This window comes from Oscarella lobularis, chromosome 3 (genome assembly GCF_947507565.1).
Source record: "Oscarella lobularis chromosome 3, ooOscLobu1.1, whole genome shotgun sequence".
Classification (NCBI taxonomy): Eukaryota; Metazoa; Porifera; class Homoscleromorpha; order Homosclerophorida; family Oscarellidae; genus Oscarella; species Oscarella lobularis.
In genome coordinates, this window is record NC_089177.1 from 3,739,827 (window position 1) to 3,760,503 (window position 20,677).

At 50.3% G+C, this 20,677-nt stretch overlaps 2 protein-coding genes across 2 annotated transcripts; both read left to right on the top strand.

Moving 5' to 3' along the window:
* The first annotated feature begins 65 nt into the window (after positions 1–65).
* Positions 66–3,907, top strand: LOC136184228 (FK506-binding protein 15-like). The gene is made up of 20 exons (XM_065971088.1): positions 66–127; positions 175–223; positions 275–344; positions 405–479; positions 550–648; positions 697–774; positions 827–898; positions 953–1,021; positions 1,073–1,156; positions 1,211–1,270; positions 1,321–1,379; positions 1,433–1,508; positions 1,558–1,616; positions 1,672–1,822; positions 1,867–1,940; positions 1,990–2,047; positions 2,103–2,184; positions 2,230–2,393; positions 2,444–2,585; positions 2,637–3,907. The coding sequence occupies exons 1-20, from the start codon at positions 118–120 to the stop codon at positions 3,782–3,784; spliced, it is 2,679 nt and encodes an 892-aa protein (XP_065827160.1). The 5' UTR covers positions 66–117; the 3' UTR covers positions 3,785–3,907.
* Positions 3,908–4,973: 1,066 nt separating this feature from the next.
* On the top strand, positions 4,974–20,637 carry LOC136184219 (dynein axonemal heavy chain 5-like). The gene is made up of 23 exons (XM_065971077.1): positions 4,974–5,171; positions 5,313–5,447; positions 5,505–5,744; positions 5,823–6,179; positions 6,243–6,419; positions 6,469–6,582; positions 6,641–6,748; positions 6,802–7,040; positions 7,096–7,711; positions 7,771–7,980; positions 8,037–9,543; positions 9,609–9,844; positions 9,899–16,930; positions 16,980–17,423; positions 17,480–17,618; positions 17,666–18,212; positions 18,272–18,860; positions 18,924–19,040; positions 19,110–19,211; positions 19,268–19,738; positions 19,804–19,863; positions 19,925–20,077; positions 20,134–20,637. The coding sequence occupies exons 1-23, from the start codon at positions 5,016–5,018 to the stop codon at positions 20,518–20,520; spliced, it is 14,136 nt and encodes a 4,711-aa protein (XP_065827149.1). The 5' UTR covers positions 4,974–5,015; the 3' UTR covers positions 20,521–20,637.
* Positions 20,638–20,677: the final 40 nt, after the last annotated feature.

The following is a 20,677-nucleotide window of genomic DNA, read 5'->3' on the forward strand; positions in this document are numbered from 1 at the left end:
TCAGTATGGATTGCAGCACGTGGTACTAAAATTAGCCTCACCCTAGGTCGCGCTACTAAGTACAGCCCCCTGCAGCAAAGCACAAGCAAAGGACTGCTACAGCGCTACGAACCGGCAATGAGTGGAGGTTTGGGCTTGATTTACATCTCTATCGATCTCTTCATCGTTTCGTAGGCAGCGCTCCTGCTCTGGTTCACGCGACGACCGTTCGCGCATACGAATAGTAAGCGAGCCTTTCTCTCTTCACGCGCCGCGTGCAAAACTTTCGCCTTAGCGCGCAGGGAAAACCGATCGACAGGGGTCGACTCGGTCTCGCTGTCCTCGGAAGTCCCTTCACGCAAGAGGCAAGAATAAATCGCTCGGGGGATATAAGAAAAGAAAAAGCGATTCTCGATTCCCTACAGTACAAACTCATTCTCTACAAGAATAAACAGCAATACGTCTCGCAGGCTCCCATCGTTTCGTCTTTTGCTTTCAATGTGAGGAGGTGTTTTAGGATCGGTTCGTCGTTCGACACCGCGCCCCCCGCGTCTTTTTGTCGCGCTTTAGGTCCAGTCGAACAAGTACGCCACCTATTACGACGATCATCGAAAGAGTTGGTCTCTCCTCTTCGACTCCGAAGAATCTCTCTTTGAATTTGTGAAGCAGGCGAGTCTCGAGGTGAAACATTGTATCTTTTTATTGTTTTCTGATTAGGTGGTTTTGGCTAAGACGAATCTTCAAGAAAAGAAGGAATTTTTTGTATTGCAGGATCTAGTATTGGGGGAGGAATTTGTGAGTTGTCAAACGTTTTTGACGACGTAGACTCCGAATTGTACCAATTTAGCCTTGTCAAGTTGGCGACACAGTCGAATGCAAGTACAACGTTTGGCTCTTCAGTGACTATAAAATTGGAAAGGTATTATTTACTCATAGAAATAAGGAATTTATTATTCTATTGACATTTTCTTAGTTGCTGGATAGCAATTATGGTTCAGATAAGGTTCTGTCTTTGCAGCTGGGCAAAGGAAAGGAGACGAGAGTGAGATAGAAATAGAAGGAGGATTGGGCTAAATATTGACCTTTGTGATAGGGCATAGAAAAGGCGATAGCAAATATGAAAGAAAACGGCCGACGCTTTATTGCTGTGTCGTCATCTTTAGCTTACGGAGCTTCAGTCAGTAGTGAATCGCTTGAATTAGAGAAACTGGTTCACGTTGACATTCTTTAGGGAGTTCCTAAGTTGATTCCTCGTGAGGCCACACTATTTTACGAGATAGAGTTATTGAAAGTAAGATTTTGATACTTGCATCAGGCCACGCCTAATGTTACTTGAATAAGGTGCTAAATGCCGATAAACGTGCTTCAGCTAAGGTCAAAGCAAGAGCCATCAAAGCTAGGTGACAAATACAATTGCTTTATAAATTTTTTCTGAGGGGTGTATATGCTGTAGGCAAGCTCGGGAGAAAAAGGAAAGTGAACAGTCAAACGATGGGACAAGCGATTTGGCTACAGATTCAAAAGCTGAGGCAGGCTTTTTTCTTTAGCCTCAAGAACGAGAATTATGACTTTCAATAGGATTTATTTGAGAGACAGGCAACGGCTGTTCCTGCCAATCCCAAACCATCCGTCGCCAAGTACCTGTGCTTTTTCTCTTGATTGGCCTATGAATGATTGTGGTCCACGGTGCAGGAAACGTCATCCTACGAGTGCATCGCCAAAAAGGCCAACGTTGGATCTTTTGGATGAGGAAGAAGACGATGACGACGACAATAATTCTGTAGCTGTCAGTTCAAATCAAGAAGAAGAAGAAGAAGAGGAAGAAGAGGAGGAGGAGGCGGAGGTGGAAATTGCTGATGATGTGATTGATTGTATAATTTATTTCAGGTTGGTGATCAATCGCCGCCTCCTAAGGCATCGGCACCCATTCCTGTCAAACCTAAGCCACCAGCAGTTGCCAAGTGATCTTTTGCTGGAACTTGGGGGGTAATTATAACCGCTTTTTTTCAGGAAACCGAAATCACCTGTGAAGTCACTTGGATCACCATCCCTGCCTGACTTGCCTACAGTATGTGCGCATTCAATTTGTTTGCGCTATTAGAATTTATGTTTTTTTTATGAAGCCAACCGCCGAACACACTCCACTTGACGCTATAAAAGCCAAACTGGCAAAGCGATCTTACATGGGAAGTCCTCCAAAACAGAGTGAGTCGAGTCAACTGTATACGCATGTTTACAAATGTTGGACAGGGAAGGGTTCTACGAAAGTCAAGGCCGAGGAGGTTTTCACGTCAATAGAAATTGGCTCGTACGTTTCGTTTATCTGCAAAGACGGCTCTCGACTGTACGGCATCGTTCGTTGGACGGGAAAACATCCAACGAAACCGGAAGAAGAGTTGGTTGGACTTCAGTTGGTGAGACAACCGCGTTTTCACTTGCGCGGGTGATAACCCCGTTTCTCTAGGATCTTCCGAGAGATGACGGTAACGATGGCAGTATCAAAGGGCAGAAAAAGTTTGACTGTCCACCGCGTTGCGGAGCCTTTATAAAGCAAGTAAACTGCACTCTCATAGCGAGACCGTCCGGAGACGGGCAAGAGGCACCACGTAAGATGAGGGAGGTAGGGGAAACTCTTTAATTAACAGTGTATTTCATAGATTCTACAGCTGCTAGTGAGAGCGAGCGACTGAAATCGGCGGAACAGCAGCTTCGATCGGCGCTTACGCGACTCGATAAGGTGGAGAAAGAGAACGCGAAGCTTCGGCACGAATTGAAGGAAAGTCGAGCGCACTTTCAACAGCAAATGGACGCGGCTCGCGACAAGTTCGAGAAAAAGAAGCAAACGATACGCGAAAAGGAGAAAGAAATCGACGAAATCAAAGAGGTAGCTCGACAGAAAATGAAAGAGCGAACGGAAAAAATGCGCGAAGAAGTCGAACGAATGAAAACGGAGCACCAGCGTCAAGAGGCCCGCAACCGAGCCGAAATCGCCAACCTGAAAGGAAAAATCGACGCCGGCGACGAAGCGACGGCGACGGCGCGAGCCCAAAACGTCATTCTCGTCGCCGACGACGTACGCATTCCGGACAATCCGAAGACGATGAGCGCCGGTCAATTCGGCGTCGTTCACATGGCCTCGTTTCGCGGCTGTCCCGTCGCCGTCGAGCTCGTCGAACTGGCGACCCTATCGTCGTACACCGAGGCCCTATTCGTTGCCGAAGCGCACGAAGCGGCGGCGCTTCGTCATCCGAATCTCGTCGTTTTGATAGGGTTTCTTTTCACGCGAAATCATCCCGTCGTCGTCACCGAGATGTACGAGTCGACGTTGCGCGAGTTGCTCGCCAAGCGCGCGCTCGAGCGCGACGAAGTCTTTCGTGTCTCCTGCGACGTCGCCAAGGCGCTCAACTTTCTCCATCTCGCGAAACCGTCGGCTATCGTTCACGGCAACATTTGCAGTCCCGCCGTCGTTCTGACGGCGTCGCAGCACTTTCGTGCCAAGCTCGTGCATACGGGCGTAGCGACGTTTGCGACTAAGTCGCAGTCGTTTGCCATGCCGCACGCCGAAGCGTACGCGCCGCCCGGCGCCGGTCCGTCGACGAATTCCGACTGCTACAGCTTCGGCGTGCTTCTCTGCGAAATGTGCACGAGACGTTTGCCGATCGTCGAGCAGCGTGATAAACAGGTGGCGAGCATTTCGAATAAGGCCATTCGCGAGCTCGTCGTCTATTGTCTCGGTGACGATTCGAAGAAGCGAATGCCGAATATGAGCGGGATTATTGATTTTCTCCGCAAACTTCTCAAGTAAGACGATTCCTTTATTTCTAGATCTCATACACGTGCTTGTTCAATACGAAGGTAGAAAAGTGGAGCCAACTCGCGTCACGTGATATAAATTATATTATAATAGCTTTTTTGTTCTTTTCCTTCACCTCTTTGTTCTCTTCTGCCTCCACATTCTTGATCTCTTCCACTGCTGCTTCTTTCTGTGTTGTTTCATCAGACTCCGATTTAATTGGAAGTTTGTCGTATGCTAGATTTTCATTCATTGGGACTGCCTCCACATCCTTGATCTCTTCCACTGCTGCTTCTTTCTGTGTCGTTTCGTTGGACTCTAATTTAATTGGAAGTTTGCCGTATGCTGAATTTTCATTCATTGGGATTGAGTCCAATGATGGGGAATCCTTTGTTGTTTTGGATTCAGCTTCACCAACTCTTGCTGCCGTGGTTGCAGCCGAGTGCAAATCGTCGTTGGCTTCTTTTCTGCTCACAGCCACCGGATCAGTGGCTCTATGGGTAAAGAATGACGTCACCATTTCACTCTGTGACACCTTGGCCGGAAGCTTCAATAGATTTTTTATGTAGGCTTCAATTTCCGGTCGACGAGTCTCCGCCAATTGGCGCGTGCTTCTCGAAAACATCCTCTTACCTTTTTCCCACGCTTCGATTATGCAAAAATAGGTGTGGTACTTACTCACCTGGCAAATAGGGTATAATTCTCTCGCTCTGCTCTGTCTGACCGGCCTCGTCCGGAAAGGAAGACAACAGTCGACACTGGAATTCGAAAAACTCCTGATAACTTCTCCATATTTGCGTCTTCGACGAATCGGACCACGAGACGTCGACGGCGAAGGCGTGCTGCTTTGAAACAGCCGATTTTCGACGCTGCACGATGTCGACAACGCAAGCGCTGACAGGAACAAGGCCAGTCGGAGTAGGAGACGAAGCCATTGAGCGGGACCTTGCACGTGATCTCTCACGGCCCTCTCTCACGTGCGTCTAGAAGCTTTTCTCTACTGTACATAGACTCGAAGAAATGAATCGTAAAGTGGCTCTTTTACTATTCGAAAAGTGCATAAAGCGCGCCGTTTATCCGCTGCTGAGGAATGTGTTGGGCTCTTACTGTACGGGGATCACGTTTCTAGGACGTGACGTCGGATCGTTCGCTAGCCAATCACGTTGCAGCTATTAGCTTCTCTACTCAACTTAGTCAACAATTGCTCGTGTCGGAGTTTTTGCTGCGTGAATTGGCTCTCTAAATGGAGAGCGAAGTAGCTCCACCCCGAGTGACGACTCGGAAAGCTGCAAACGTCAGACGGCACCATGCGAGAAAGGGCCAGGGGGGAGGAGAACGGGACAAGGCAACGAAGACGCGACTGCTTATTCCCGGGCCGGATTCGGGAAAAGCAAAGCAGGTAAGCTCACTAAGGGCCATTTTGGCGCAAAAGAGATAGCAGATAATTCTTTTTGGCACGTGTTATTACACTCGTATCCAAGCACCTAGCGCACTGCACCCGTAGAGGAAGAAACTTCCAAAATGGCTGAATATGTCGTAGACCAAAGCAAAAGGCGAACGCGAAATGAAAAGAGCGATGATGGACTCCCGTCACGAATACATTCTCAGCGCAGTCGCTCAGAAGCTGTCGATGGAGCACAGCGACGTCGAAGAGTGCATTCTCGAAGAAAATCAGGCAAGAAACCAATCCAATCGTCCTCCAAGCGATCTCAAACGCACGCTCGTCCTTCAGATCGAAATAATGGAGCAGTTTTTCGCCGCCAACGGCAGCCATCGTCTCATGTTCTACTACGAAAAAAACGGCGAAACGTCCGTCGACGAATCGTCGTCGCATCCTCGTCAATCGACGGCGACGACGAAGTCGAAGCATCATCTCTACGTCACGGACGGCACACGACAAGCGTTTACCGGTCTCAGCGTCTTTTTTCTTCGAACGACTCCCAAGGCTATAACGACGGCTAATATCAGTCAGGTCAGTATAGGCACATAGAATAGGGCTCAAGTACAAATTTTATTTTAATTGTTTAATTAATTATTTTTTAATTTCCAGGAAGTCAATTTTGGTGTTTTGGAGTCGCGAAACGGTGACGGCATCTTGGGTGCCATCGAGAATCTTCTCTCGTCGATTTTCATTCCCGCTTTGTCGCACCAGTCCAGCTGGGGCGAGTTGTCGAGCAAGCAGGGCGAACTTCTTCGTGCCGACTTTCTGGGAAAATTGGACGGGTTCGTCTCCGTTTTGGCGAACGCTCGCCAGAGCTTGTCGGATCGCGTCACGCTGTCGCCGTGCCAGCGCGTCGATCTCGCGAGCATTCCGTCGCCGGCCGACATGCTGGGAGCGGCGAATTTGCAGGAGACGGTCGAAGCGTTGGAGTCGTGCATGGCGACGTGGTGCAAGGAAATAGAACAGGTAAGGGAGAAGAAAGCGAAGAGACGTGCGTGTCTTCATCCATTGACGCGCTCTTTCGCTTAGGTTTTAGCTAAGAGTGAACAGATGCGAAAGGAGGCGGATGACGTGGGTCCGCGCGCGGAGTTGGAGCACTGGAAGAAGCGCATGGCCAAATTCAATTCACTTCTGACGCACATCAAGGGTCAGGAGTGTCGCACCGTTGTCGGCGTTCTGAGCGCCGCCAAATCAAAGTCTCTTCGGGTTAGCGGGGGCAAAACGAAAAGAGATTCGGTGAGAATTTCTTTTTTAGATTTGGAGGGATTTGGATGCTCGCATAACGGACGCGGCGAACGAGGCGAAAGACAACGTGAAATTTCTCTACACGTTGGAAAAGTTTTGCGATCCCTTATACAAGAGCGATCCGGTACGAGAAAGAGAGTAGAGCGAAAAGGCGGGGAGAGTTCTATTGAGGGGGGTATTAGGTGAGCATGATCGACTCCATTTCGGGTCTCATGAACGCAATACGGATGATCAACAGCTACTCGCGCTATTACAACACGCCGGAACGGATGACGGCTTTGTTTGTGAAGGTAAGCCCTTGGGGATGAAGAAAATATGTCGGAATTGAAGTCTTTGTTTTAAGGTTACCAATCAGATGATAACCGCCTGTCGAGATCATATCACCAATAACGGCTACGACAAAGTGTGGGATCAGGAACCGGGTCCTTTGATGGGCAAGCTGCGCGCTGGCATTCGACTCAATCAGGAGTATCAGCACTGTTTTCAACGGATGAAGCAGAGGCTCGCCGATCAGCCGGACGAAAGACCGTTCGAATTCAGCGAAATGTACATCTTCGGAAAATTCAATACCTTTTCAAAAAGGCAAGAAAATCGAGTCGAGAAGGGGGGAGGGGTTTTCCTAATTTGACTCGTTTAGATTGACGCGAATTCTTCACATCATGGAAACGTTTAAAAAATACGAAACGCTGACGACGTCAAAAATCGAAGGAATCGAACCGTTCGCCTCAAAATATCAGATGATCGTGACGACGATAAAGAAAAAACCGTACGACATGCTCGATCATCGTCGCCTCGAATTCGATTCCGACTACGAGGAATTCAAATTGAACGTCGAAGACCTTCAAAGTCAGCTCCAAGGCTTTCTTGACCAATGCTTCGAAGTCATACCGAGCACGGAGCGAGCGATGCGTCTGCTTCAGCGTTTCCAACGACTCGGTATCGCCGAATTGGGACTTGGTGAAAAATACCGCCGCATTTTGCTTCACTACACGCGCGATATCGAAACGGTTCAGAAGCTCTACGTGAAGCAGCGCGAGGATCCGCCGAACGAGTGCGATTTGTCTCCTATTGCCGGTAAGATTGCCTGGGCTCGTCAACTCTATCGGCGCATAGACGAGCCCATGGTGACGTTTCGTCAGCACGAGGATCTGCTCAAGTTGCCCGAAGCAAAGAAGATTGTGAAGCAGTACAATAAGATGTGCAAAGTGCTGATGCAGTACGAAATGCTTTATTACAACGCTTGGACGCAACAGGTGAAGAAGGACGGGCACAATTTTCTAAAGTCGAGTTTCCCTCCCTTTTTTCTTTTTAGATTGAAGTCATCAAGACGGGTTTGAATGTTTCGCTGCTCGTTCGCCATCCGAATGATCCCAAACGGCTCTACGTCAACTTCGATCCGGCCGTTTTGACGTTGGTTCGCGAAGTCGACTCGTTTGAGCGAATCGGCTTCGAAGTTCCGGCGGTTTCGGTCAGCTTGGCGGCGAAGGAACAACTGCTCAAAGCCAACTATAGCAAGCTACAGGTAATACGTGGTGAAAAAAAAAGAATTAATAATGCATTTGGTAATTGTTTCTGTAGTTGGCACTGAGTGAAAATCGTCGGATACGGAAAAAAGTTCAGCCCGTTTTTGAGCGACTCATGACGCCTCACTTATCCAAAGTCGATCAGGCCATCGAACCCGGTCTGGCGATGCTGACGTGGTCGTCGTTGAACGTGGACGGCTACGTGGACGGCATACGATCAGCCCTCAGCGAAGTCGAACTTCTTATCGATCGAATCAACGACATATGCACGTATCGAATTGACGCAATTCTAGAAGAAATGCTCAACGTACCGCTATGCGAAATGCCCGAAAACGAACCGTGGACGATCGATCAATTCGTTCAAAAAACGACCGAACTCGCCGCAACGGGCCAATGCCTACTCGAATCAAAAAGCCTATTGGTCGAAAAAGCCGCCGAAGAGGTCATAGGACTACTCTTGGGTCCCGACGACGAAGGCCTTCTCGACGGCATGCCTGCTATTCCGTCGCCTTCGATTCTTCCTAGTCCTGAGCGTCCTGGCGGCGGAAGCGATGCCCTTGCGCCCTCCGCCGGTCCCGGTCCGGGCACGGCGGCGTCGTCGAAACGAAAAGTCACTACGACGAGTCGGAGCGGACCGCGCGCTTCGTCGTCGATGTCGAGCGTCGAGGAAGCGACGACGCGTCCCGTGCCCGGTCAATTGACTTTGGAACGGCGTCGTCAGCAGCGCTACGAAATGGAAGAAGAAGCGCAAGAATTGCGAGCCCACTTCAATCGGCGCAATCTCGACACGCTGCTTCGAATGACGAAAGCGACGTTGGATATGATTAAACGGCGCGTGTCGTCGAGCTCGTTCAACGTGTACGGCGACGCGGAAGAGCAGCGAAAGCGCGACAATCGCGTGACGTTTCGCGCCGACGTCGTTCTCGCTATACCGAACGTGTGCATGCGACCCGCGCTCGACGAGATACAGCAGGCCGTTAATAAGGCGGCGCAGTGCGTCGTCGGCGCGTCGAAAGGGGTTCTCCAGTGGGGACAGAAGCGGGACGTCGAGGAAAAGTCTGTTTGTGAGGCGCCCGAAGACGGTACGGCGACGAAAGCGGAGGGCGACGTGGCGGCGGCGACGGAAGCGCAGACGAGTCATTCGCAAATGGAGCGTCAGCAGAGTCGGGTTGAGTTTGACGAAGTGGCGGCGGCGGCGGCGGCGGCGGCGGCACCGGCGGCGACGGCACCGGCGGCGACGGCACCGGCGGTCGAGACGCGAAAGAAAACGTTGCGGAATTACTACAAACTCGTTTCGGAAAATAAAGAGGTTGTCAAGTTGATGTCTCTTCTGTCGACGGCAATCAATTCGACGAAACAGAACATCACGACGGCGTTAGAACAGTTCAATAAGTACGGCGAGCTTTGGCAGAAGGACGTCGACGTCAGCATAAAGGAGTTTTTGGAATCGGAGCCGGCATTGAGCGAATTTCAAGGGCGAATTCTTCACTATCAGGATTTGGATCGTGTGATCAGCGCCGAACCCGACACAGTGTGCGTCGGAGCTGTCTGCTTGTATACAGGTAAAAAGAAAGAAAAGAGAGCGTTTTCTCTATACAACGAATATTATTATTATTATTATTATTAGAGTCGTTGAGAATTGCTCTTATGGCCGAGACGAAGAATTGGAAGTTGGCCTACGGACGAAGTTGCAATCGTCGCTACGCGTCGAACATGGAAGAAGTGTTCGCGTTCGTCGACGATCTGACGAAACGTTTGAGCCGACCCATCAAGGATTTAGACGACGTTCGCTCGGCGATGGCAGGACTGAAAGAAATTCGCGAAAATCAAATTCGCATCGACATGGAAATCGGTCCAATTGAAGTGAGAGAGAGAGAAAAAAACGAGGAAACGCGTCTCAGTTTTTTTTCCCCCTAGGAATCGTACTCGACGTTGAATCGATACGAAATAGCCGTTCCTCGCGAAGAGGCGGAACGCGTCGACACGCTCCACTACGGCTGGGAACGACTACTCGGTCTCGGCATTCAAGTTCAAGATCACCTAATCAAAATCCAACCCGAATTCAAAGGAACGCTCGTCGAAAACGTGACGACGTTCGTCGAAGACGTGAACTCGTTCACGGGCGACTACGACGCGGGCGGACCCATGGTCTCCGGCGTGGCGCCGCGCGAGGCGAGCGAGCGACTTCAGGTGTTTCAAGCGCAATTCGACGAACTCTATCGACGCTTTGTGACGTATCACGACGGGGAAGATCTGTTTGGATTGCCCGTGACCGACTATCCGACGTTGATGCGCATTAAGAAGGAGTTGAGTCTGTTGCAGAAATTGTACGGACTCTATAACGCCGTCATGGATAGCATTGACGGCTATTACGACATCGCCTGGTCGGAGTTGGACACGGAGAAAATCAATAACGAGTTATTGGATTTTCAGAATCGATGTCGAAAGTTGCCGAAAGCGATGAAAGATTGGCAGGCGTTTTTGGATCTGAAGAAGAAAATTGACGATTTTAACGAAACGTGTCCACTTCTGGAACTGATGGCGAACAAGGCGATGAAGCAGCGACACTGGGATCATTTGGAACAGTTGACGAAGCACAAATTCGACGTCGAAGCGGAAAACTTTCAATTGCGAAATATCATGGAAGCGCCGCTACTCGAGAACAAGGAGGACATCGAAGACATTTGCATTGCCGCCGTCAAGGAACAGGACATCGAAGCGAAATTGAAGGGAGTCGTGAACGAGTGGAGCGCGCAGGAATTGCAATTTTCGACGTTTAAAAATCGCGGCGAATTGTTGCTCAAAGGCGAAGCGACGTCCGAAACGGTTCTTCTCATGGAAGACAGTCTCATGGTGCTCGGGTCGTTGATGAGCAATCGCTATAACGCGCCTTTCAAGAAGGACATTCAGTCGTGGGTTCAAAAATTGACACGCACGACGGAAATCATTGAGAATTGGCTCGTCGTGCAGAACTTGTGGATCTATCTCGAAGCCGTCTTCGTCGGCGGCGACATCGCCAAGCAATTGCCCAAAGAAGCGAAACGCTTTCAAAATATCGATAAGTCGTGGTTGAAAATCATGACGCGCGCTCACGAGACGATTAACGTCGTTCTGTGTTGCGTTGGCGACGAGACGCTCGGTCAATTGTTGCCGCATCTATTGGAGCAACTCGAGTTGTGTCAGAAATCGTTGACCGGATATTTGGAGAAGAAACGACTTCTCTTTCCGCGCTTCTTCTTCGTCTCCGATCCGGCGCTCTTGGAGATTTTGGGTCAGGCGAGCGATTCGCACACGATTCAAGCGCATTTGCTCGGCGTTTTCGACAACGTGAAATCGGTTCGTTTTCACGAGAAGGACTACGATCGCATCCTATCGATGTCGTCGCGCGAAGGCGAAACGGTCGAATTCGACGACGCCGTCATGGCGCAGGGAAACGTCGAAGTGTGGCTCAGTAATCTACTCAAACAAGTGCACAGCACCGTTCACTCGATCATACGCACGGCGTCGCACGCCGTCTCCGATCCGAGTTTTCAAATGTTTGAATTTTTCGACTCGTTTCCCGCGCAGGTCGGAATTCTCGGCATACAGATCATTTGGACGCGCGACGCCCAAACGGCGCTGAGCAACGCGCGTTCGGACAAGACGATCATGAAAACGACGAATCAGTCGTTTTTAGACATATTGAACGCGCTCATCGAAATGACGACGAAAGATCTGTCCAAATTCGATCGGACCAAATACGAGACGCTCGTCACGATTCACGTTCACCAGCGCGACATATTCGACGATCTCGTTCGAATGCACGTCAAAACGCCAGCCGATTTCGAATGGCTCAAGCAGTCGCGATTCTACTTCAACGACGACACGGACAAGTGTCTCATATCGATAACCGACGTTGATTTCGAGTATCAGAACGAATACGTCGGCTGTACGGAACGTCTCGTCATTACGCCGCTCACCGATCGATGCTACATCAGTCTCGCTCAAGCGCTCGGTATGGCGCTCGGCGGCGCGCCGGCCGGACCGGCGGGCACGGGAAAAACGGAAACGGTCAAGGACATGGGCAAAGCGTTGGGAAAATTCGTCGTCGTTTTCAACTGTTCCGATCAGATGGACTATCGTGGATTGGGACGAATTTACAAAGGTTTGGCGCAGAGTGGTAGCTGGGGCTGTTTCGACGAATTCAATCGAATCGAATTGCCCGTCTTGTCGGTCGCCGCTCAGCAAATTGCCATCGTATTGGCGTGCAAAAAAGATCGCAAGAGCGAATTCATTTTCACCGACGGCGACGTCGTCAGTCTCAATCCCGAATTCGGACTATTTCTCACGATGAATCCCGGCTACGCCGGTCGACAAGAATTGCCGGAAAACTTGAAGATTAATTTTCGACCGGTCGCTATGATGGTTCCCGATCGACAGATCATTATTCGCGTCAAATTGGCGAGCTGCGGATTCATCAACAACATCGTTCTCGCCTGCAAATTCTATACTCTTTATAAATTGTGCGAGGAACAGCTGACGAAGCAGGTCCACTACGATTTCGGTCTGCGAAACATTCTCTCCGTCCTACGAACGCTCGGCGCCGTCAAACGACAAAATCCCGAAGACGGCGAACCGAAGACGGTGATGCGCGTTTTGCGCGACATGAATTTGTCCAAGTTGGTCGACGAGGACGAGCCGCTCTTTCTCTCGCTCATCAACGATCTCTTTCCCGGAATTCAACTCGACAAGGCCGGCTATCCGGACTTGGAAGCGGCGATTTCGAATCAAGTCAACGCCGCCGGTCTCGTCTATCATCCCGCCTGGACGCTCAAGTTGATTCAGCTCTTCGAAACGCAACGCGTTCGTCACGGAATGATGGCTCTCGGTCCGAGCGGCGCCGGCAAAACGTGCTGCATCAACGTGCTCATGAAAGCGATGACCGACACGGGAACGCCGCACAAAGAGATGCGCATGAATCCGAAGGCGATTACGGCGCCGCAAATGTTCGGACGACTCGACGTCGCGACGAACGATTGGACGGACGGCATTTTTTCGACGCTCTGGCGAAAGACGTTGCGCGCGAAAAAGAACGAGCACATTTGGCTCGTTCTCGACGGTCCCGTCGACGCGATATGGATCGAGAATCTCAACTCGGTTCTAGACGATAACAAGACGTTGACGCTCGCCAACGGAGATCGCATACCCATGGCGCCCAATTGCAAAATCATTTTCGAACCGCACAACATCGATAACGCGTCGCCGGCGACCGTTTCGCGAAACGGCATGGTTTACATGAGCTCGTCGGCTCTCGATTGGAAGCCCATTCTCGAGGGATGGCTCAACACGCGAACGCCCGTCGAAAAGAGCGTGCTCACGGATCTCTTCGATCCTATCTTCACGAATGTCTATCGATACAATTTGACGTCGTTGACGCCGAAAATGGAACTGTTGGAATGTAATTATATTGCCCAATGCATCACTCTTCTCCAAGGGCTTATACCGACTAAAGACGACGGTAGTCAAGTGTCGACCGCTCATCTCGGTCGTCTGTTCGTTTTCGCGATCATGTGGTCGATCGGGGCCCTACTTGAACTCGAAGATCGTGCCAAATTGGAGGCGTTTATGCGTCAGGATGCGCCTCAATTGGACTATCCGCCCGTCGACGCGTCAATCGGCGACACGATATTCGAATACGTCGTCAACGAACAAGGCGAGTGGCAGCACTGGAAAGAACGCGTGCCGGAGTACGTCTATCCGAAAGATCACACGCCGGAATACGCTTCCATTCTCGTGCCCAATGTCGATAACGTTCGCACGGATTTTCTCATCGACGCCGTGGCGAAGCAGCAAAAGTCCGTTCTGCTCATCGGCGAACAGGGTACGGCGAAGACGGTCATCGTCAAGGGCTATTGCGGCAAGTACGACAAAGAACAGCAACTTTTTAAGAGTCTCAACTTCTCGTCGGCGTCTACGCCCTACATCTTTCAGCGCACGATCGAAAGCTACGTCGACAAGCGCATGGGCACGACGTACGGTCCGCCGGCCGGCAAGAAAATGACTGTCTTCGTCGACGACGTCAATATGCCTATTATCAACGAATGGGGTGATCAGCCGACAAACGAAATCGTTCGACAGACAATGGAAATGAAGGGTTTCTATAATTTGGAGAAACCCGGCGAATTTACGAACATCGTCGACATTCAATTCGTCGCCGCCATGATTCATCCCGGTGGCGGTCGAAACGACATACCGCAGCGTCTCAAACGACAATTCACCGTCTTCAATTGCACGCTCCCGTCGAATGCGTCGATCGACAAGATTTTCGGCGTCATCGGTTGCGGTCATTTTTGCGTCGAACGACAATTTTCGTCCGACGTCTGCGATATGACGAGCAAATTGGTGTCGTGTACGCGTCATCTGTGGCAGGCGACGAAAGTGAAGATGCTTCCGACGCCGGCCAAATTTCACTACGTTTTCAATTTGCGCGATTTGTCTCGAATTTGGGAAGGGATGCTTACCGTCGACGCCGACGTGTGCGCGTCGATCGACGTCTTGCTCGCGCTTTGGCGAAATGAGTCGACGCGCGTAATCGCCGATCGATTCACGACTCCCGAAGACAAGGCCTGGTTCGACAAGGCAATCGTACGCGTCGTCACCGAAAATCTCGGCGACGACGTGGCGAGTCAGCTCGCCGACGAGCCCTACTTCGTCGACTTTCTTCGCGATCCGCCCGAACCGACGGGCGAGGAAGCGGACGACGCCGATTTGGAAGCGCCGAAAATTTACGAGGCCATTCCGCCGTGGAACGAGTTGGAGGAAAAGCTTCAGCAATATTTGGCGCAGTACAACGAAACGGTTCGCGGATCGGGCATGGACTTGGTCTTCTTCAAAGACGCTATGGTGCATCTCGTCAAAATTTCTCGCATCATTCGTACGGCTCGCGGCAATGCGCTACTGGTCGGCGTCGGCGGTTCGGGCAAGCAAAGTCTAACGCGTCTCGCGACGTTTATCGCCGGCTATAAGAGTTTTCAAATCACGTTGACGCGTTCGTACAACACGAATAATTTGATGGACGATCTGAAAGTGCTCTATCGGACGGCGGGCGTCCAAGGCAAGGGAATGACGTTCATTTTCACCGATAACGAAATCAAAGACGAAAACTTTCTCGAGTACATGAACAACGTCTTGTCGTCGGGCGAAGTGTCGAATTTGTTCGCTCGCGACGAACTCGACGAAATCAATTCCGAATTGATACCGATTATGAAAAAGGAACATCCGCGTGTGCCGCCGACGCCCGAAGCGCTCTACGACTACTTTCTCTCGCGCGTACGACAGAATTTGCACGTCGTTCTCTGCTTCTCGCCGGTCGGCGAAAAGTTTCGTAATCGTTCTCTGAAATTTCCCGGTTTGATTTCCGGCTGTACGATGGACTGGTTCAGTCGGTGGCCCAAGGACGCGCTCATTGCCGTCGCCAAGCATTTTCTCGCCGAATACGACGTCAAATGTTCGGACGACGTGAAAAAGGAATTGATCGAGACAATGGGTTTGATTCAGGACGGCGTCGCCGAAACGTGCGTCGACTATTTCAATCGTTATCGTCGCTCGACGCACGTCACGCCCAAGAGCTATTTGTCGTTTATAAACGGTTACAAGGAGGTCTACACGACGAAATATAAAGAAATCAACGAACTCGCTCGTCGCATGAACACGGGATTGGATAAGTTGGTCGAAGCGAGTGCTTCGGTCGCTCAGCTCTCTAAAGAACTCGCCGTCAAAGAAAAGGAATTGGCCGTCGCTTCGAAAAAAGCCGAGGAAGTGCTCATCGAAGTGACGGCGAGCGCCCAAGCCGCCGAAAAAGTCAAGGCTCAAGTGCAGAAAGTCAAGGACAAAGCGCAGGCGATTGTCGACGAAATTTCGTCGGAAAAGGCCGTCGCCGAGGAGAAATTGGAAGCGGCGAAACCGGCGCTCGAAGAGGCCGAAGCGGCGCTGCAGACGATCAAACCGGCCGATATATCGACCGTGCGAAAATTGGCGAAACCGCCTCACTTGATTATGCGAATCATGGACTCCGTTCTTTTGCTCTTTCAACGTCGTCTCGACTCGGTCACTGCCGATCCCGAACGACCCTGTCCCAAGCCGTCGTGGAGCGAATCGTTGAAGATGATGAGTTCGAGTGGCTTTCTCAACGGGCTTCTGCTCTTTCGCAAGGATTCGATCAACGAGGAGACGGTCGAACTGATTGCGCCTTATCTCGAAATGGAGGACTATACGAAAGAGAACGCGAAGAAAGTGTGCGGCAACGTGGCCGGCTTGCTCGCGTGGACGCGCGCCATGTCCCTCTTCTACAGCGTCAATCGCGAAGTGTTGCCGCTCAAGGCCAATCTCGCCATCCAAGAAGCGCGACTGAACGCGGCGAATCTCGAACTGAACAAAGCGCAAGCTCAACTCGAAGAGAAAGAGGTCGAACTCAAAGCCGTTCAGGACATGTACGACAAAGCGGTGCGCGAGAAGCAGGAACTCCTCGACGACGCCGAGACGTGCCGTCGCAAGATGGAGGCGGCGACGGCGCTCATCGACGGTCTGGGCGGCGAGAAGACGCGCTGGACGCAACAGAGTAAAGAGTTCCAGGCGCAGATTGGTCGTCTCGTCGGCGACGCCGTTCTCTGTACGGGTTTCTTGTCGTACACGGGACCGTTCAATCAGGAGTTTCGTCTCATTCTCATTGACAAGTGGAAGACGGAATTGAAGCAGCGACGTATACCCTTTTCGGGCGATATTAATTTAGTCGACATGACGACCGATTCGGCGACAATTGGCGAGTGGAATTTGCAGGGTTTGCCCAACGACGAATTGTCGATTCAAAACGGAATTATCGTGACGAAAGCGACTCGCTTTCCTCTTCTCATCGATCCTCAAGGTCAAGGAAAGGCCTGGATCAAAGCAAAAGAAGCGTCAAATGAATTGCAGGTATGTAATAGGGATGGAAATACAAAAAATTTTATTGACATTTATACAGGTTACGAGTTTAAATCACAAATACTTTCGAACGCATTTGGAAGATTCTCTATCGCTCGGACGCCCGCTTCTCATCGAGGACGTCGCCGAGGAACTGGACCCGGCCCTTGACAACGTGCTCGAAAAGAATTTCATCAAGTCGGGGTCGACCTTCAAGGTCAAAGTCGGCGACAAGGAAGTGGACGTGATGAAGGGTTTTATGCTGTACGTGACGACGAAGATACCGAATCCCGCTTACACGCCGGAGATCTTCGCTCGCACTTCGGTCATCGATTTCACGGTGACGATGAAGGGATTGGGCGATCAGTTGCTCGGTCTCGTCATTATGAAGGAGAAGAGCGAATTGGAAAACGAACGAATGAAACTGATGGAAGACGTGACGGCTAATAAGAAAAAGATGAAGGAATTGGAAGACAATTTGCTTTATAGACTGACTAGTACCAAGGCAAGTGTGGCGATATAAAACGAGAGAGATAGGCTCACTGTTGTTTAATTAATTAGGGTTCTCTTGTTGATGACGAATCTTTGATTCAAGTGCTTCGAACGACAAAATCGACGGCGGAGGAAGTCAGCTACAAGTTGACCACCGCCGCCGAAACGGGAATCAAGATAACGGCAGCTCGAGAAGAATTCAGAACAGGTCAGTGGTTAATTGATAAAAAATTAAAATCGTATTATTCTTCGTAGTTGCTACGCGTGGAAGTATTCTTTACTTTTTGATTGTGGAAATGTCCATGGTCGATTGCATGTACCAGACGTCGTTGGCTCAGTTTCTGGGTATCTTCGATTTGTCCATGCAGCGTTCGACGAAATCGCCGATCACTGCGAAGCGAATCACCAACATCGTCGAATATCTCACGTTCGAAGTGTTCAAGTACGCCTGTCGGGGTTTGTACGAGACGCACAAGTTTCTCTTCACGCTTCTCTTGGCCTTGAAAATCGATCTGGAAAACGGCAAAGTGAAGCACCACGAATTCCAGACGCTGATCAAAGGCGGCGCCGCTCTCGATCTCAAAGCCGTGCAGCCCAAGCCGTTCAAGTGGATCACCGACATGACGTGGCTCAATCTGGTCGAATTGAGCAAATTGACGCAGTTTTCCGAGGTGCTGAATCAAATTTCGCGCAACGAAAAAGCGTGGCGAGTCTGGTTCGAATCAGACGCGCCCGAAGAGACAGTCATACCCGACGGATACAGCAACTCGCTCGACACGTTTAGGAAACTCTTGCTAGTCAGGTATAAAAGGAAAAAGAAGTCGAGGAGATATGATTGGATTTTTTATCTTTATTTTTTAGGTGCTGGTGTCCGGATCGCGTGTTGCCGCAGGCTCGTAAGTACGTAGCCGAATCGTTGGGCGTCAAGTACGCCGAAGGAGTCATTCTCGATGTCAAGGCCATGTGGGAAGAGAGCACTAATCGCACGCCGATGATTTGCCTTCTTTCCATGGGCTCCGATCCGACCAATCAAATTGAATCGCTCGCAAAGCGAATGAACATCGACTGTCGCAACGTGTCGATGGGTCAGGGTCAGGAAGTGCACGCTCGTCGTCTCTTGCAGCAGTTTATGGCCCAAGGGGGCTGGGCTCTCCTGCAGAATTGTCATCTCGGTCTCGGTTTTCTCGAAGAGTTGCTTCTCACCGTGACGGACGCGGAGCAAATGCACGAACAGTTTCGTCTGTGGATTACGACCGAAGTGCACGAGAAATTCTCCATCAATTTGCTTCAAATATCGATCAAATTCACCAACGAACCGCCTCAGGGAATCAAGGCCGGATTGAAGCGCTCCTTTCACGGCACGGTCACTCAAGAAGTGCTCGAAGTCAGCAACATGGTTCAGTGGAAACCGATGCTCTACGCCGTATCTTTTCTTCATACGACAGTTCAGGTTTGAGAAAAAGCCTCATCGATATCGATATGTATGCACTGCAATTCTTCTATGTGAATATAGGAACGGCGCAAATTTGGACCTCTCGGATGGAATATACCGTACGAATTCAATCAGGCCGATTTGGCTTCGACGATTCAATTTTTTCAAAACCATCTCGACGACATGGACATAAAAAGGGTATAGGAAAGAAATTGTTTCCACGTATAACGACCTATATATATATATATATATACTCGACTCGATTAGGGGGTCTCTTGGAGCACAGTTCGCTACATGATCGGCGAAGTCCAGTACGGCGGAAAAGTGACGGACGACTTCGACAAACGCCTACTGAACACATTTTCAAAAGTGCGCCCGGTCGCGACGTACGGTCTCGGCACTCTCGAATATTTCTTTTTCCCTAGGTCTGGTTCGGCGAGCACATGTTCCAGCCGTCGTTCAACTTCTACAAGGGTTATCCTATTCCCAAGTGCAATACCCAGACGCAGTATCTCGACTATATCGATCAACTTCCTCTCGTCGACACGCCTGAAGCGTTCGGGCTCCATCCCAACGCCGATATCACGTATCAGAGCAACACAGCGCAGTCGATTCTCGATACGATACTCAAGATTCAGCCGAAAGATAGCGGCGCCGGTGGCGGCGAAACGCGCGAGAGCATTGTTCATCGGCTCGCCGACGACATGCTGGAAAAATTGCCCCCGTTCTATGTTTCCCACGAAGTGAGAGCGCGTCTCCAGAAGATGGGCATACTGGCGCCGATGAACATTTTTCTTCGGCAAGAAATCGATCGCATGCAGCGCGTCATTGTCGCCGTTCAGTCGACTCTTACCGATCTTAAACTTGCGATCGACGGCACGATTATCATGAGCGAGGTTTTTAGCGCGCGGAGAAACGGACGGAGAGGGGTCTTGTAACTGTGCCTTTTCTTTTTTATTAGACTCTTAGAGATGCGCTGGATAAAATGTACGACGCTCAAATTCCCATCGTTTGGCAAAAGGTCAGGTTTAGAGATGAAATATGTTTGTGTGCGAAAAATGAGCATTTTGTTCGCAATTTAGATTTCTTGGAAGTCGTCTACGCTTGGTTTCTGGTTTACCGAGCTATTGGAACGCGACGCCCAATTTCGCAGTTGGTGTTTCGAAGGACGACCGAACGTCTTCTGGATGACAGGCTTTTTCAATCCACAGGGTTTCCTTACGGCAATGCGACAGGTATATAGTTATAATCTTCGGCTCTTGATGTCATTTTTTTCTGCTTGCGCTTTTAGGAAGTGACCCGTGCTCACAAGGGCTGGGCCTTGGACTCTGTCGTTTTGCATAACGACGTACTTCGCCAGTACAAGGACGATATCACGTCGCCGCCGCAGGAGGGCGTCTATATTCACGGTCTGTCGCTTGACGGGGCCGGCTGGGACAGACGAAATGGCAAGCTTGTCGAGTCGCCCAACAAGGTTCTCTTCACTCAAGTTCCCATCGTCTGGATCTATGCCATTAATGCGACGTCTGGCAACGATGCAAAGATGTATCGGTGCCCGGTTTATAAGAAACCGATGCGTACCGACTTGAATTTCATCACGACTCTCCTCCTGAAAACAACTCAGAATCCGGATCATTGGACAATGCGGGGAGTCGCTTTACTTTGCGACACCAAGTAGTACGTTTTCGTCTATCTTATTTTCACCATACAACTATGATTTATTGGTCTTATGCATTTACTTCATTTATTTGTAGGTGACGTCGTGATCGTATATATATATATATTGTGAAAAGTGCGTACACTGCACACAACGGTGGCCTTACAATTACGGAAGT